The sequence below is a fragment of the Parus major genome, chromosome 5, assembly GCF_001522545.3.
Source record: "Parus major isolate Abel chromosome 5, Parus_major1.1, whole genome shotgun sequence".
NCBI lineage: Eukaryota > Metazoa > Chordata > Aves > Passeriformes > Paridae > Parus > Parus major.
The window spans coordinates 55009981-55028156 of NC_031774.1; the positions used below are offsets into that span (position 1 = coordinate 55009981).

The 18176-nt window shown below is 41.3% G+C and overlaps 1 protein-coding gene across 1 annotated transcript in view; it reads right to left on the reverse strand.

Moving 5' to 3' along the window:
- Positions 1-18176, reverse strand: part of MTHFD1 (methylenetetrahydrofolate dehydrogenase, cyclohydrolase and formyltetrahydrofolate synthetase 1) — a 39828-nt gene that overhangs the window by 10994 nt on the left and 10658 nt on the right. The window contains exons 4-18 of the mRNA XM_015631351.3: positions 17943-17996; positions 17435-17571; positions 17212-17312; positions 16748-16884; positions 15208-15319; positions 11291-11418; positions 10566-10663; positions 9781-9954; positions 9135-9271; positions 8798-8844; positions 6448-6555; positions 6272-6346; positions 4425-4527; positions 3209-3285; positions 2122-2262 (exon numbers count right to left, since the gene is read on the reverse strand). Coding sequence (XP_015486837.1) covers positions 2122-2262; positions 3209-3285; positions 4425-4527; positions 6272-6346; positions 6448-6555; positions 8798-8844; positions 9135-9271; positions 9781-9954; positions 10566-10663; positions 11291-11418; positions 15208-15319; positions 16748-16884; positions 17212-17312; positions 17435-17571; positions 17943-17996 — 1629 coding nt within the window. The remainder of the gene's footprint in view (positions 1-2121; positions 2263-3208; positions 3286-4424; positions 4528-6271; positions 6347-6447; positions 6556-8797; positions 8845-9134; positions 9272-9780; positions 9955-10565; positions 10664-11290; positions 11419-15207; positions 15320-16747; positions 16885-17211; positions 17313-17434; positions 17572-17942; positions 17997-18176) is intronic.

Here is an 18176-nt window from a genome sequence, read left to right on the forward strand (position 1 = left end):
GCCTTAAAATTTAATAACAACCTGCTACATCCTGTTCTTGTGCAGAAATAACTTTTAAAGTGAACCTCTGTGCTGATGAGAACAACCAGGCTGACATGAAAGAAACACTGGAGCCCATATTTCCTCCCAGGTGCAGCCATGTACCCTACTGAATTCTGCTTCCTGTGCAACAAAAGCTTGTGATTTCATCTCCATGTGCTTTGGGAAGAGAAGATGTGGGTTTGGTTATTTTTGTGACTGATAATCCAGTGGAAACCAAACCAGCTGTTATCCAGAATTTGAAAAAGTAACTAAAATTGCTGTCATGAGTCCTGAGCCAAATGCTCACATCAGTTATGAAAAACTTGACCCATAATCTCTTTTCCTTCCCTTTCAATTTCAACTGAATCGCAGCACTCAAAGATATGAAAGACTATTTCTTCACAAGACATTCACTGCTTTGTTTCATTAATTTCAATCTTGCCACATGAAAGCTTATTTAACATTTAATGGATAAGCTTTAAACTTCAGTCATCTCCACAATAATGAAAACTGCAGAACAAGATTTCCATGGCGACATTTCAGACCCGTATCGCTCAGCAGCACTTCGATACATCCCATCTCTAAAACCCGTAGTCAGTTTTTGATTCCATGTTTTGTCCCAGACTTTTTTTGCACTTTGTGGTAGCACACTCATGACATTGGTTGCATCACAGCAGCAGGACCCAGCCTGGACTCTGCAATTACATTTCTGCCTGCATGAGGAGCAGGTAATATGGTCTTAACAACTTGAGCCACTGGCTGCCATCAAGTGCAAACACGTAACAGACAAGAGAACCTACTGGATGTCTGATGCCATCCCTCCACTCTGCAGTTGGAATAGACAGAATTAAATATAAATAGATTTTTAAAAAAGTTTAAAACAAATTGAAGTTAAATACTTCCATCACCTGGACTCTACAGAAAAGCCGAAGTAACTCCCAAGCCACACATTATCTGCCTACACGGCTGATGGGCAGTAAGACACACTCCTGTATTCCAGAAAAAGGGTTTAACTCAGTTACTTAAGTTAAACTGGCAGCATGCTAGGTGTAGGAATTAAAATCTCAAAGCTGCCTACAGAACTTTGGCACATGCTCTTTCTCATTCCCAACAAATGTCTCACATAGGGATTTAGAGATAAATTGTTCCAGCCTGGCACTTTTCCTGCAAGGCCAGATTCAGGCCATCCATCTTCTGTTTCTTAGCCTTATCCTGGGAGGAAGCAAAACAAATAAACAACACTCCCACATCCTCCAAAAACATAAGGAAACAAAACACCTGCAGCAAGACAGCAAGAGCTGGATAAGCCTCAATGCCCTGTCCCACCTAGCTGGAAACAGGTCAGGAAGAAGTGCCTGGGACACAGGACATTGCCCTGAAACCACGCTGAAGCACCATTTGGGAAAATGCTATTTGACACACTCCACAGACCTGCCAAGAACTAACAATTATTGGAGGGACAGCTGCAAAGCAGTGCTGCAGCTTGCAACTGCTGCTTAGGGCTGCTTTACACACTGCTAACAGGCATCCCCAGTGCTATGACATTCAGCATTTCACGAAGGGAAATTAAATATTTGTGTCCCTCATCAAAGGCTGCATTACAGACAACACACACTTTTCGCAAATGCTTCTGCTTTTATAGCATTCACAGACTCCCAGAAGAAGGTATTTCATTGTCTGTAATTGAATTTGCACAATGCTTTGTTCCTGCTTAATTTTTTCCTCACTCCAGGGAGCCTAAGAAACAGGATGGCCAGCAGGATGCATTTTGAGTTCTTCTGATTCATAAAGATGCTTTTTACGTAGAAGCCACCACGTATTTCCCCTGTAACTCCTATGGTGCCAGTTTCAACTTGACGCACACAGCACATCACACAGGACCCTTGTCCCTGTCCAGGTCACAAACACCCCCTGTACAGCTGGATAAGGTGGCAGTCACACTGAAGGAAAAAAACCTTCATTAACTGCAGGAGCTGGGATTTTCTCTTTGATCTTCTATATGTAAATTTATTTTTTTTTTCAAAGAACTGTCTCTCTGATTTTTAATTCAAGGACTTTGAGAAATAAGAGGAAAAAGCATTTAATGGCAATGACTCTTACAAGGTCATCTGCTGTAACTGGTATTCCTTTTTTGCTGGAAGCTACCACCATTCTGCCAAATCGCTTTTTCATATCATCCAACCCATCAGCCAGGGCTAGGACTGCCATGATTTCACTGCTCACTGTGATGTCAAACTGAGCCTGAAAGAGATGAATGAAGGACATGAACTCATTAAGATTCCCTCCCAGCAATTCTTACCTCTGTTCAATTCTCGAAACAAGGGAAATCATCACCATTGTAATAAAAAAAAAAGAAAGGAAAAAATACAGACATATAATATACAAGAAATCCAAAGTATTGCTCTCAGAACACTCCATTAAATTTGGCCATTTTAAACTGGATTTTTTTTCCTGCAAGATGAAATAAAACCTACTCATTCTGTTGCTATTACGTGTCTCTCCTGGCACGTACATTAGTGATTCATGTAAGAACACAGAACACTAACAAATTTTATTTTTGAACACTGAGCTTACTAACTCATCTGAGCATTACTAAACAATACAGTAAAAGACAAAAAACCCACCAACAGAAAAGCACAGATTCTATAGGAAATGAAGGGTAGAATTCATCTGACACTACCACCTTAGGGAAGCTAAGCACCCTAAGGGCATTTCAAATCAAAAGAAAGAGGCTTTTCTGAGCACAATTCATTTGAACTATAAATTTGACAGTTACTTAAGGGATGAGGGGAGTCACAGCCCAATTGCCTCTTTTAGTGTATTGATTACAATGAATCTAGACAAGCTCAGATACTGTGTCTAGTTTTGTCCAGATAAACCCCACCCAAAACACCTGCAGCAGTGAAGATGAACCACTGTCATGTCCATCTTTAGAAAGGGAACTCACGTACCACGGTTATGCCGCAGTCACCCCAGTTTGGGAAGCCAATATTCAGGAGACAACAGGGAAGGAGGGAAGAGACAATGAAACTAAACACAGCACTGGTAGCAAATTTAACTGCTTGGTTGAGAAGACTTTCTGCTTTCTCTTTAAGAAGATAATGGTAAAAGATGAAAATAGCTGGAGTTACAGAAACTTCCTTTTTCCAAGTACTTTTTAAACCATATGAGTAAAGGGAACAATTACCGTCCGTGTGAAGCCTTTCTCTGTTACAGACTGTCCAATAGTGATTTTCCTAAGGAATCTGTCATTTGTGTCCAGTACTGCAAGGAATGCAAAGAGGAAAGATGTCACATTGCCAAGTCATAAATTCACATCTTTGCCCTGTAACAAACAGCCAGCCAGGTCACCAATGAAGAGAAGAAGGCAGTTTGAGAAACCATCCTCTCCTAAAGAACGGCAAGTGCTCCTCAATGTGATTCTTACACAAAAACTGCCATGAAATTAAGATACTCAGATACACCAGAGCTTGCACTGCATCCAGAGGGAGTCTACATCACTTGGGGTGCATTAATCACCAGACCAAAGCTTCTCTGAAAAGTAGATAATATTATTCCAATTGATTTTTCACCATCATTAACCAATATGAATCCAGGAAACTATTGCAGTCAAAAAGAAATAAAATAAACACTCTCTAAGTTAAGTGATAAAATGGTCACATACTATCATTTAGTGAGAATTGTTTCACATAGCTCCATTAAGTCAAATTACCTTGGAAACACAAATTATGGAACACTGGCTTAAATTTGCTGTTTCTTTCTATATGCTTGAAATATTCCAAGTGTTTTATGAAGTATTTCCCATGAGGCAGACTATTTTAGCCTCATTACAGGTTATGAAGCAAATTCTGGAGAATACATTTCATACTGTATTTTAAAAGAAAAAAGAAAAAGCAATACTCTTGGAGCCTAACCCAGGAAAAGGCCCTCTTTTAAAATTCCTTTGATAGTGAAGTATTAAATCTGTCAGACCAGAGAATGATTTTACTTTCAACTATCCTTAAAAACCTTCTTAAAAAATCTGGTCTTCATTTGCTGTCAGTCCCCAACAGAGCAAGTGGGCAGATTAAAACTGAGTTTAATCCCAGAGCAGAACCCTCTCCTTACTCATACAACAGTAAGGTAAAAAGGCTGCTGGCCACAGTTGCCAAATTCAACTCTCTCAGTGACTAACAAACCCAGAAACACAAACTTGCACACGTTAGCAAACTTAATATTTGTGATTTCAGAGAAGATTCAAGCCCCCATGTTAGACCCTTTAGAAATGGGATTCCAGCTGCAGGCAACTATCCCACCAAACTTAAGGAAGGAGGAACCAGCTCTGCCCTCTTTCCCAGGAAAACACAGGTTCAGCTGCAAATGTCTCTTTTCACATATTTTCTTTCATTTAATGTCTCTAGTACCTCTTTGCCATGTTATGGTGCCTGGGTCAATGTCCAGTCTCACAAATGCATTTACTTCTTCCTTTGTCAAAGCCATAGGATCAGTTTTGTTAATGCCCAGTTTCTATGGGAAGAAAAGACAAATAAGAGGTATAGTGAAAAGATTCACAGAAATGAACCTTTTACTGCAGCATTTAGGCTCTGTCTGCAGCATCTGCATATTCAGAAATAAGGACCCTTTCTTCCAGACCCCAAAACAACGTAAGATGATCCATATCAGCACAAACTGGACAGAGCTTGCTGCTGTCCAGCTTGGAAAGGGCAAGGCAGACAATGGAGCTCATTAGGGCAGGTTGTCACCAAGCTTTGTTCAAGGCACCTAGTGAAAGAGTAAGAGACAGCTCTGCAGTTCCTTCCACGCCTTGTTCCCGTCATTAGTCTCACATGCTTACATCCATTTCTCATTAGTTTGCCTGGGGTCACTGCACACAGCCACACGTATTTAAAGCCACTGCTTTCAGCATGCTGGCTAAAGCAGCACAAAGGAGGAATTAAACAATTCAGTCACAAGGCTGTCAGCATCCCAGAAAGCCGATCTTGAACACACTGAGAGGATGGGCAGTTTGCCAAGTTGCTTAATTGAGAGAAGAATTATCTCAAGAAGCCTGATACAAGCACAAGCTTAGGCATGAGGGAAACGATTCAGTTGATTTATGAACGAGCAAGGTTTTTTTAATTAACTAGACAGTTCAGTTGTATTTTTCTCCTGAAGAACAGCAGGGAAGAAGAAAGTCTGTTCTTTTCCTCTCTGAGCATATAATTTAGAAAAGGAAATAAACAACAACAACGACAGATATCATCTTTCTGGAGCATTAGCATCCTGTTCACATCTTGACATTTAATAACCAGAAGAGTGGTTAGGGTCGAGTTCCCTCAGCAGTCCATCAGGAACACCAAGCAGTATGACATCATTTCTTGCTCAGCAGTGGAAGCAAAAAACATATTCTCTAATGGTTAAGACATTATAGCTAATTAATATATTAGAGTTTAACCTTCCTAAGTAGTCTGACTATTGCTTCTGACTTCCAAATGGGCAACTGACCCAGCCTGAATACTCTTCAAGGCTTGTACCTTGAAGGAGCTCAGCAGGGCTCAGTCTGTCCTCCTAGCTGCAAGGTTCAAGCCCAGTGCAAAGCTATTCATCTGTTAATCCTCATTTTTGCAGAAACCAATGTGAACTTGCACACGCCCTTAAGTTTTGAGGATCAGAGGAGCTGTGGGTTGCTCAGGGACTGCCATTCAATGACAGGGCTACTTACCTAACCAGGAGGGGCTTTTTTGCAGAGGAGAAACTGGCCATGTAGGGAACAGGTCTGGGGTTTTTTTTTTCCAGTTTTCTTTGTCTTCTCAATTTGGGTAAGCAACTTCTGTACGTTCTCTTTTTGCTGAATTTTGTGAATTGTTTTTTTTTTTTTGTGCTGCATTATCTACACAACTGTCACATGGGAACCCCTAATCTCTAGATACAACTGTGTGTTAGGTACAGAGACTGATTCTGGTCTTTTCTTAAACTGCATTAAGGACACTGAACTGACACCACTAATAAAGGATACTAATCTCTGTCTCTTCCCATGTTGTTAATCAGAGTACTTGACAGAGTTATATCAGTGATACCTCCCCTTGGGGCTGCATCTGTTTTCTGTGCTATATGAAGGGTTGCCTCACTTCTGCATACTTTATGTAAAAAAATAAATGCCAGCAGAATGACCCAAGGGACAACACAGGGATTTCTGTAATGTAGCTCTGCCTACCTAAAGGACAAGTAAATAGAACAGTACCAGAAGCCAATGAGAAGGCAGTGACCTCACCTGTAGTCTTCGGATCTGAATGTCTGAGAACTTCCTGACACCATTGACAGAGGGCACCAAACGGTTGTAGAGAGCCTTGCAAAATGAAACAAGCAGTTAATCAGCACTGCTGGCACCTCCAAAACAGGCTGGGCAAAGTGGGCTGGGATCAAACACACGGTAAGAAAGGATTGTACCTGGTCAGACTGAGTCAGCTCGTGGAATATACGTGCATCAATAGCAGCAGCGACCAGGTTGTTGGCTGCAGTAATGGCATGGATGTCACCAGTGAGGTGAAGGTTAAACTAGAGGACATGAAACATATCAGTTACCTCATCCTGCTGCAATTTTCATTTATTCCAACTCACCGTAGACAGATGGAAAGAGAAGTATTAATAGTAATGTTAAAGTGGGTGAGGGTGGAGGGGGAGAGATTGCTCAGTGCAGTATGTGGAAGAGAGGAAAGAATTTCTCTAAAACATAAAAATGCCTCCCCCACATTCGTGTCATTTTACAAACTTCTAAAACAAAGCTCCCAAATAAAAAGTTGTTTGTTTTTTTCTTTTCCCCTCCACCAGAACAGTTCTCACAGGCTCCTTGGCACTTAAAAGACCCAACTCAGCACACTCTGTGTTCTGCATTGCTCTTCCTTCACCTTCCTACTGACCCCCTCATTTGCACAGCAAGTTTCACACATACATTAGCTGAAGCGGCTGCTGCTCCCACAAGGGAATCTGAGCTAAACTGGAACTAGCAACCTTGTGCAGCACTAGCAGTGGAGCTGTGGTTGCACAGAGCTCTGCTTAAGGTAACCACCCAAACACAGAATCACAGGCAGAAGTTATAGACCACGTACTACAGTGACACTGCTAGTAGTTTTCTTAGTTCCATCTCATTAAAACATAGTTTGAGTGGGTTTGCGTACATGAGTTCCCCGGCTGCACTGTAGCTGTGAAGCTAGTGAAGGATCTAGATTGGGTATGAGGGAAAATTTCTTCATGGAAAGGGCTGTCAAGCACAGAAGCAGGCTGCCCAGGGAAGTGGTGGGGTCACCATCCCTGGAGGTGTTTCAGAAACATGCAGTGGCACTTGGGGACACAGTTTAGTGGTGGGCTTGGCAGTGCCAGAGGAATGGTTGGATTTGGTGATCTTAAAAGTCTTTTCCAATCTAAATGATCCTACGATTATGGCAGGTGAGTAAAAGGTGTGGTTAAAAAAAATCCTCTTCATCTCTAGCAAAGCAGCAAAGGAAGAAGATGAAAAGGGGATATTAGAAAAGGTGATATGACAGAATACCTTACAACACCATTTTACTGAAGCCTTACTACTGTCGTCTCAAAAGCCACAAAGCTAAAACAGATAGTCACACACCGATTGTAAATCCTAATTAGTAAATGCTAATTGTTGTCTCATTCTGTATAAATGCAACAAGAAGCAATTATTATTACCTTTGTTCTGCAGTATGAACTTTGAAGCTTTTCACTTGCTATCTTTTTTATAGGATGAAAGCTGCACACAGAATTATTAAATGATGTATCAAGGTCATTATTGTAACCAGTGGCTCCAGATACTTTATCAGACCTGCATTGTCTGAAACACCCCCACAAAACCAAGTGTATTTGTACCACCTGGTACAAGTGAAACAAAACAAATAAAAATAATTCCAGCCAATTTGGTTCTTAGAGTGTGGCTGTTTCCCACTGCAGCACACAGTCAGGTATTTTGGCTTGTCTTATTAACCCTCCCAGAGAGGAGGAGGTTATTTTTCCTGTCACATCTATCCTTCACACGTACTTGACACGTGACTAAATCAATATTCTGCCTCCTGAACATCTTTTATGGACCTGCTGCATCAATTAGAACCAACAGCCCTTTTGATCGTTTCTGCTTTTCTTCCTGAAATTGTTCTGTGTCAATCTACAATGCATGAGACAAAGGTAGAATTCTACAGGCAATTACTCTGAGAGCGGCACGAGAGCACATGCTACACGTGCTTTTTAATTCCCTGCCTCCAGACACAGAATTTTACTTGCTGCCAAGTCACACCCAAAATATGCTCCAGTGCCAGCCCCCCACAGGCTGAGGTCCTGGCATTGCTGATTCCCAAATTCCCTTTTCCCAGTTCATGTTAGTAATCTAAAACACAAGCACACCAAAATAGCTCACGGAAAGAGTCGGTGGCCACGACAGCTGACAGAACTATGCAATATTCTTCCAAAATGCATTAAGCCATTATCATCTTCATTTCAGTGCTGGGAAAATGAGGCATAGGATGTACTTTGCTCCAGGGTACACAGCAATTTAAGGTAGAGAAGGGAAGGCAAGAGAGGAACTGGGAAGTCCTAGCTCTGTCAAGTTCCCTGACCATGAAGACACACTTCTGAAACAACACAAGGATGGTTGTTTGCTAAAAAAAAGGGTTTGCTGAAATCAAGCACCCAGTTCTTTCTAGGTCATAAACTCACACATTTTCTCAGCTATCTGACTTCAGCAGCTCTTTAGGGTCTGTGAGCTGTGAGTGCAGTGAGGCTTTGTTGAAAGAATTACCTCTTCCATGGGGACAACTTGACAATAGCCACCACCTGCAGCTCCACCTGCAGAGACACAACAGTCAGATTACAAGAATCCAGGGGTCTCCAGCCCAGAGTGCTATTACATCAGTTTGCTTAATGGCTCCAAGAGGGCAGCTACCACTGAGCAGCTGAGTTTAAGTCCCAACACAGTACCTTAAAGACAAAACTGAAGAACTTACCCAAAGCTCTTTTTTCTTAAAATAGATGCACTTGTAACTAGAAATAATGTAAAACTATAGAGCAGCAGAACAGTATTTCTGAATGCCATCTTTGTCCATGTAAGCCAACTGCAAGCAACAGAACAATTGTACCTTTTATGCCGAAAGTTGGTCCCTGAGAAGGCTGCCGAACACAGGCAAAGACATTCTGGCGAAGGTGTGCTCCTAAGGCTTGGACAAGGCCAACAGTGGTGGTGCTCTTCCCCTCTCCCAGGGGAGTGGGAGTTATTCTGCAGCAACAAAGCAGAAGAGACACAATTACAGCCTTGCAGTGGGTGAGAATCAAATCCCAGGGATAAAACAGTCACCTAGCAGTTAATGAGAATCCAAATTCTGAACTGGCTCATACTTCAGCTAATCTTCATCAATTCAAAACGGGAAAGATTGGCAAATTATCACATAGATGCTGACAACTTTCCTCTGAAACAATTTACTAGTTCCTACTGAAAGCAGGCTACTAGACCAGGAGAATTTTGGCTAGGAACCAGTCTACCCTTCATAACCCTGACCTGTAGACCAAAACAATTCATCTGCTGGAGAGAAACATTAAGCTAGGTTCCCACTGTTTGCCACAAGTGATCAATCTACTTCCCAAAGTACTACATTTTCACAGTGTGATTTACTAAAACCCAGAGCACCTCCATACAGTCATCCCACCAAAAGACAATTCAACAACAAGCCATGATAATAAAATTTCTTTTCATCTTGTAAGTGATGTCTCAGTTCAGGAAGCACCTACCCAGTAACAACGACATATTTGCCATCTGGCTGGTTCTGCAGACGTTTCAGAACTGAGAGCTGAATCTTGGCTTTAGTTTGGCCATAGAGCTCCACTTCATCAGGGAAAAGGCCAACTTCTTTTGCAACTTGATCAATGGGCTTGGGTATGCAAGACTGTGAGATTTCAATATCACTTAAAGAAAGAGAGCAAGATGAATGAGTATGTAAGTCAAAGACTCCCCACAAATTCCCTGCTTCTGGATGGAATAAACTACAAACTAAAATCTATATTTTACAAATTAGTCTTTAAACCCCACCTAGTTAAGTTCATCAATCCCACCAATACCAGGTACATCAGAATAGGCAGAGTTGCCTTTTTAAAAATAAAAAAAGGCAAAACCCAAAACAAACAACAACCCCTCTCCTCAACCTCCCCATTTTCCTGAATGCCTTTTGTAGGCAATGTGTTATGATCCCAGATGGTATTTTGCATATTTTCAGCTGCTCCTTGGGGACTTGACACCAGCAACTCCTATTTGAAGATGCTACAGTTTCGGCATGCCAGACTGAAAAATTTCCAAAATACAAGCTTTTCACTATTTCCTACTATATTCTGGAATCAGCTATATTCATACTATTCCTACTATATTCCTTTTCCTACTGTATTTTGGAATCAGCAACCATCTAGCTGGCCTGAAGTATGTGAAAGTCCAAGACTACACTTCAAGAGCTATCACAGAAGAACTGCAATTTAGCTCTGCTTCCTCAGGAAAACCTTAGAGTTCCTTCATTTGAAAGCATTACCTTGGAACAGGCATCTTTAGGGTAAGCTGGTTGTACTGGATGGTCCATTTTCCAGGCTGGAACTTCTCCAGAAAACGCTGTGCACTCTCCACAGTGCTCTAAAGTGAGCAAGTGAATGCATTAAAGCAACCAGCACTGCAAGAACTGCACTGGTTAACAAAGAGACCAGAAAGGTTTGCCCCATCTCAGTTGGGGATGAAACCAAAGTGCTTTTATTAAAGCATTTGCTAATAAGCCAAAATTATATTCTGCTTACTGTTTTCTTAAAAAGAAAGAAAATCCCACCATATCTATCTCCCTACCGATCTTCCAGTGTGCTGGAATTTTTTTGGTGTTCTTAAGGGTTTCTTAAGCAAAGCATGGAAACAGAGGGAGCTTGTTTATACTGTTACCCTCCTTTTTATCCAATCACCCCAATGATAGCTTCAGAATTACATCCAGAGCATTATAAGACAGGCCCATTTTTTATGGTTTTGAGTGGCCACACTCAAAACCCCCCAAAAAAACCCCCTAAAACTGACCAACCAGAAACCTCTGCTCTAGCACTTTCTTAAAGTCCATCTTCTTCCTCAATTAACTGAATCCAAATTGTCTGGACTAGAAGTTGAAAATCCTAACTTGCAAGAGCAAGAAGGGAGCACCAGCTGCTTTGGCAGTACGCTGATGGTCAGCAGCAACACATCCCAAAGCAAAAACAGCGGAGATAGCCACAGTCTGCTCAGTACCTGCATTAACATGGCCACAGTCATAGGTCCAACACCACCAGGAACTGGGGTGATGAAAGAAGCTTTTTCCTTTGCTGAACTGTATGCCACATCTCCCACAACTCTTTTTCCACTGGCCTTTGTGCTGTCTGGGGATTTAAGGAGACAAGTAAGTTACACATCACATTTCACCACAGCAACAGAGGAGACAGCACTGACTGAAGCTGAAGTCTTTAATTCTGCTGGAGCAAACAAAATAGAAGCTGAGTACCCAGGAAGCTGCAAAGAAAGATAAAAAAGCTAAGACAACATCACAAGATGAAGCTGTTATCATCATACTTCACTTGCAGGGTGTCAACAGCTCATGCAACACATCCTCCCATTAAGCACCATTTATCCTCAGCCAGACAGATCTCCCTTCCCTGGAGGATGCAGATCTTTTCTCAGTGGCTCATGACCCACACGACAGTTTGAATAAGACATAATCCAACAGCAGGGAAGAGGTGAGATTTGAAACATGGCTGACTTGTTCCAAACCCCCAGGTTTACATTTCCTCTGTTCCATTTTGGAGAGCATATAGGCCTTACTATTGAATAAAATCACCTGCTTTTACAAAAACTGAAAGCAATTTCAATTATCACTGCTAGTTTAATGATGGACCAGTAAATATTCCAGTTCACAGAGATTAGTCTTGTCAAAACAAACTTCACAGTTGGCTTAAGAAAGCTTCAGTAGGAAAATCTTTCTCTCAGGCAATGTATTTTGCTATATCCTTCACCGCATGACTTGACAAGTTAGAAGCAGACATAGTACTTTTTCCCAGTGGTAACCTTTAAACTCACCCATAAAGAGACGAAGAGACAAAATGAATTAGTAAACTAGCACAGTCATCTAAGAAAGTCACAGATTACAGAACATAAAACCAGAAAATTTAAGTTGCTCCAGGAATGGAAGATTATCGCTTCATATAAAGGATTCTAGGGAGCTTCTAACCAGTGTGAAAACCTGAAAATAGATTTTAATGTTGTTATACTGAAATATTATATTGCATACAATAAGTGTATGTTTGAACAGAACACAGTAAATAACTTTCATATAAATCTGGTGAGGGGGAGGAGTGGAAGAGAAACCAAACTCCTCAACAGCTGATAATGTTAAAACCAAAGAGAGAACAAAAGGCAGCTCCTGCCAACATTATTTTTTAGCTGCATTGTTACTGACAATTAGCAGCTTGGATGCTTTGCTGTGTGTTTTAAGCAACACTGCTTCTCCCTAAAGCTCAAAGCCTGAATAACATCACAGCTGCTAACCAGTGTTTCTGCAGCCACTGTCAGTTTGCTGCCTGAACTGCAGACCAGTCTGGCCTTCCCCCCTAGAGACCAATTTAATTAAGGCTGCTAACGGTAAATAATGTAATTTTATTTTCTTCCAAGGTTGCCAAGCAGGCTCATCAGCCATCCTGGACAGGAAGTCTCTCGGCCCAAGAGTGAGGAAAATAAGCTGGCACTCCAAACTGCCTCATCTGTTCCACAGACGCAGAGATGAGCACGCGCCAAACAATCCCCCAGTCCCTGCTTCTGCATCTGCACCTCACGACAAGCACTGCTGAGCACAGCCTAGGAGCTGTTCAATTACCTCCAAAATATTCTTTTGAAAGAAAGCTCACACACAATACTTGCCATCTCTCCCCAAAATGTCACTTTCTCAATATTCATCATCCCACTCTTAAAAAATACAAACTAGGTACAGAGAGTATCAGTGATACTATAACCATGTTGCAAAAAAGCTGCTCTCATATTCCACTCTCATGGCTCCTTGTTAGCAAGGGTTGCAAAATCCCATAGCAGGAACTTTAAGCAGAGTTGCTTCTTCCATCAGGACTCAGAGAGGGACATTCCAGGACTGCCATCTTCGGGAATATCCTCTACCTGCACTGCTTTCCCTTTCTGTACCAAAGCAACTTCTACAGGCCTGGAGTAAAGCATACAGAGTATTTGCTGGACCAGCCCTGCAACTGCAGCAGTGAGGAGAGACAAATACAACCCAGTTTGGAAAGTAAGAGGAACTTGTCTGTTCTACTAGAGGTTTCAGGAGATTGTTTTTTCCTCTCTGCCTACCTTAAGGAAATTCTGCTTATTGCAGTACATAAAGTCAGATGTGGCTCAAGTGTCTCTTCCAGACTCCAAACCGGCACCCTTGGAGAGTTCAGGCCACTCTCCACTCAAAAGCACAGCAGCTGCATTTCTATGTTGCTACATGGCTACAACTTGTCCTAAACTCCAGCTTGGCAAGACTGCACGAGGTAAAGCCCTGACATATCAAATTAGTTTGGGATCTGCCTGGACAGGGTACCCTGACTAGCAAACCAAAGGCATATCCAGAGATTGCCATGTCCTCCAGCTGCACCTAGCTGGGTGCACTTACATCTGTGGTAAGATGTATGTGCTCTCACCCCATCACAGCTAGCAGCAATGCTCTATCTATACAGTGACTTAGCTGGAGAAGCCAGCAAGCTGGCTGCTGTTCTTTCTATAGCACTGCAATTCTCACAATTCTGGTACTCATTTCCCAAAAGATTCATCTGAAAAGATTTTGCAATATATCAGAGGGGAAAAAAAGTCAGGAGAACTCAGTAGCTTCAGAAAACCACAGGAAAGAAAAAAAAAATGAAAGGAGCCTGTAGCATCCATAATTTCAAAATGTGACAGTTTCCATGATACTCTATCAAGTCTCAATTATCAAATCTCAATGCCATTAAGTGTATTCCATGTGACACTGACTGGGCTGGGTGCACAAGAAGCTCAGATGTCAGTGCGCTGCTCAAGGCAGGCTAATTGCAAAGGAACAGGAATATATCCTCAGAAATGCAGTTCACATAATGCCTAAAAAAAAGGTCATGCCATCATACATCAGAAACACAATGGGGGTTTTATTTGCAACATGGCAGTTGGGGAGACTCCAACCCATTCTGCTTCATGCACATCAGCAGTGACCCTGTGGGTTTTGGCAAATGGCCTAAATTTGGATAGCTTGGAACAAAAACATCAAGCAACAAACAGCAACAGCAGATGACTTTTTAATTTTAATTAGATAGAGGACTAATGTTTTTAAAAGCAGCCTAATGTCAACTTTGAGTAACAAGACCACTGAACAGAAATTTCTTTACATTCTGTTAAATAATGGCAACAAAATGACTGATTAATTATGAAAACTACCTTTTAAAAGCCTTGTGGGTGTAGCACAGAAAGAGTGACTAATTTTCCATATCATTCAATATCTGTAATTTGGATTTAAAATGAGATGAAAACAGAAATTGCCAGACTGTCTGTACCATCTTTATAAGGAAGGAGCAGCTAAGTGAAACCCTACCCTAAAATCCATTATGTTAAAGCACTTTATTCTATGCCTAAGCCATTGTCACCAATACTCTTGCACAATTCTGCTTTGTTTCAAGACAACAGCCATTCAAGCCTAAGAAGTTAATGCTGTGATTCAACAAATCCACAGCTACTTTAAGAGGCTGCTTGTCATTTCTGTACTTCAAAGGGAACAGTTTCATCAGATCCAACCACGAAGTAATGACAGCAAAGCCCTGTGCTCCAAAGTGACAACAGCGACAAGACTTCACTATGTGAAGTGGGGCAAATTAAATGGATATTCTGTTGCAATATTTCGTAGGCCTCCTCTTTCTTCTATTAATCATCAGCCTCGTTGAAGGAAGAATCAAAACTGTCACTGCTCTGCTTTAGGAGAGTTCTTCAGACCAGTGTTTTCTTTACTTTGGCATTGTCAGAAGTTGCCAAAGACACTACTTAAGACAGACTTATAGGACAAAGAAGTCGATGTAGACCAAAGATACCAAGGAAATGGTATTCATGAACTTAGCAACTGCATTTATATACAAACACATCCCCACGTGTTAAAGTTGCCCACGTACCTGGCACATGGTTAATTCCACAGTCTATTACGATTGCACCAGGCTTGATCCATTCACCTTTTACCATTTCAGCTCTACCAGCTGCAACCACAAGGATATCAGCTTTGCCAACCTATTAAAAAAAATAATTAAAAACAACAAACAACCGTGTATCACACTGGCAGTGGAAAAATGCAGAGCTGCATCTGCAGCAAGTTTGATCAGCTTCAGCTGCAGTCAAACCGTGCTCACCCATTGCCATTGGAGGCATGGAAGGGCACTGTCAGCAACTAAAGGTAGCTGCAAGTTCCTTGGCAAGGACAAATTCCTGCAGCTAGAAATAATGGCCTATTTTCACACTCCTACCCCCAACTATTGCTAGTCAACACTTCACAACCTCCTCTGAACTCCTCCATGATTCCCAAGTGGATCATACAGGCTACATTTAGATAAAATTAAAGCCTTCTGAATATTCTTCTCTTCCTCCCTTCAAATATCCCTGCACATTCAGTGCTAGAAATATACCCAGTACTCATCAGACAGCAAGAATTCATCTTATTCAGCCAAGAACAACCCCTGCACAGAACTAAGCGGCACTTCACTTGTGACAGCACTGTCTTGTGCTTTTCATGTCCAGGACTGCATAACACACAACTCCAGGGGACACTGACTGTATTTCAGCACTAATATTCATTCAGGGACTACTCAGTAAATTTGACAGATCCAGTCATGAAGCTGGTGTTAAAGACTCCAACTAAAGCTCATTGTCAGTTCCTGCACTGCTTCATTCACATTTGCTTAGGAAGCTGCTAGCCCTTGGAATTTTTTTCCTTTAATCTTCAAGGGAGATAAACTATTTTTAAGATTTCATTAAGTATTAGCACTTCAATTTTTAATCAACCTAATGATGGTCTTACTGAACAGCAACTTAATGCCGTGAAGCATTGCAGTGTTTCTGATCTACTTTGTGAGTTATATTCAAACACTCCTACTCCCTTTTCAGCTTTAATACTTGCCTACAGAGCCTGGCAGTGCTGATGGCTCTACGAAATCCAAGTAGGTGGCAGCACAGCAAAACACTATTTCTGTCACTCTCACTGCTGAAGAGGAAAATGGTACCAACTCCCTGTCACAGAAAATCGACTGAAAAAAATAAACCAACTGAGAAATCATTTGGCCTAACATTTCTCAGCCATTAGAGCAGAAGACCACCCGGTCTTTTGGTAAAAAAAAAATAAATAATCAAAACATCAAAAACATATGCTGTTTTGCCAACCCATACATGGAGATTAGGAAAGGATGATTAAATTCTCTGCATTTGCTCAAAGACAACAAAAATAATAATTTTATTGTTATAATTAAATCCCTCTAATTAAGTGCCAAAAATAATCAAGATCCTATTCCAGCAGAAGTATTTACATAACCACACAATGAGCAGGACTGGGAAACCAATTCAGATGAAAGACACCCCAGACCTAATGACTCACAGCAGCAACACACTGAGCAGCAATATGCATGGAGCAGCAGTGGCCTGGAACAAGTAACTACAGCCTGCCCTTACCTCCTCAGCCAGGGTGGAGGTCTTGGAATGGCACGTGGTGACTGTTGCATTATTCCAGAGGAGCAGATCGTGCATGGGAGCACCCACAATCTTACTGCGACCGATCACCACGGCTCTTTTCCCTGCCACCTGGACACCTGCACCACAGAGAGTCAGGAGACAGCAAAAAAGAGGTCACAGTTAGCCTGGTACACGCTAACTCAGACTGCTCTGGAGTCTTGGTCAGTCTAAATCTGGCCCTGGTGCTTCAGAATACTATTTTTCTTTGCTGAGTGTGGTAGGGAATCGCAGTTGGGAGGGAGGAAGGAAAGACCATTTTAACCTAGTTCTTTTACTATCTAAGTCAGCAGAGATTAAATGTGGTATCTCAGCAGAAGTTGTGAAGCAGAGCCTTCCAATGTGTGTAATTTCTACACTTATTGAAGTCTACTGCAGTCATGAATAATGAATGGAAATCTCCTTACCTGTCTGCCTGATAAGTTCCATGCATCCCTTTGGCGTACATGGAATAAAGCAGTCTCCAAGGTCTCCTCTAGAGAGTTTCCCAGCATTGATGCTACTTAAGCTGTATTTTGAAAGAATAAAGGCCAAGTAAGATTCCCAGCCTCATTGTTCAAGAGAAAAATTAAGAAAAAAGGTTTCTTTCTGGAGTAGCTGTCGTGCTCTCCAGGGGTGAAGTCAGTTTACCCATCCACGTCCTTCTCAGGTGCTACAGCATTGGTTATTTTTTCTGTGTTGATGGGTTTATCGGAGTCGAGTGGCAGCTGCACTATAAAGCCATGAACAGCTGGGTCTGTATTCAAAGAGGCAATGCACTTGAGCACCTACAACAGCAAACACCAAAAATCTAAAGGCTGATGAACTGAAATACGACTGATGCAATGGAAAACAACATAATCTTATCTTGATTTAAAGATATAAACTTTAAGTTTAGTTTTTTCACCCAAAAGTATAAACCACTTACATTTTTTATTAAAAAAAAACCAGCTCCTAAAGTCTCTAAATTTTACATACATTGTAGTATTCTAGTTTGTTTTTTTTTAAAAAAAGCAAAATCTTAGCAGGTTCCAATTCTTTTTTTCATGAGTTATTATCAATAGGCAAGTAGTCCTTTTATATACAATGACAGTGCAAAGATATCTTGAGCTCAACACCAAAGTTACGTATTATTTTTATCACTGGCTGTATTACTTACATCAGCTTCTGATGCTGTGTTTGGCAATTTTATGTGATTGGCACTGATCCCAATCTGCAAATGAGAATAACAACAAATTATCTGATTTCTGAATTGACATCCAATTGATTTGGCTAATCTCTCTATCCACCTAAATCACAGCTGCATTCTGTCACATTTCCCAAGTTTATCTCCTGTCCCTGAGGCTTCAAGTCCTATGATTTAGAAATAACATCAAAGAAAGATTAGTGCTTT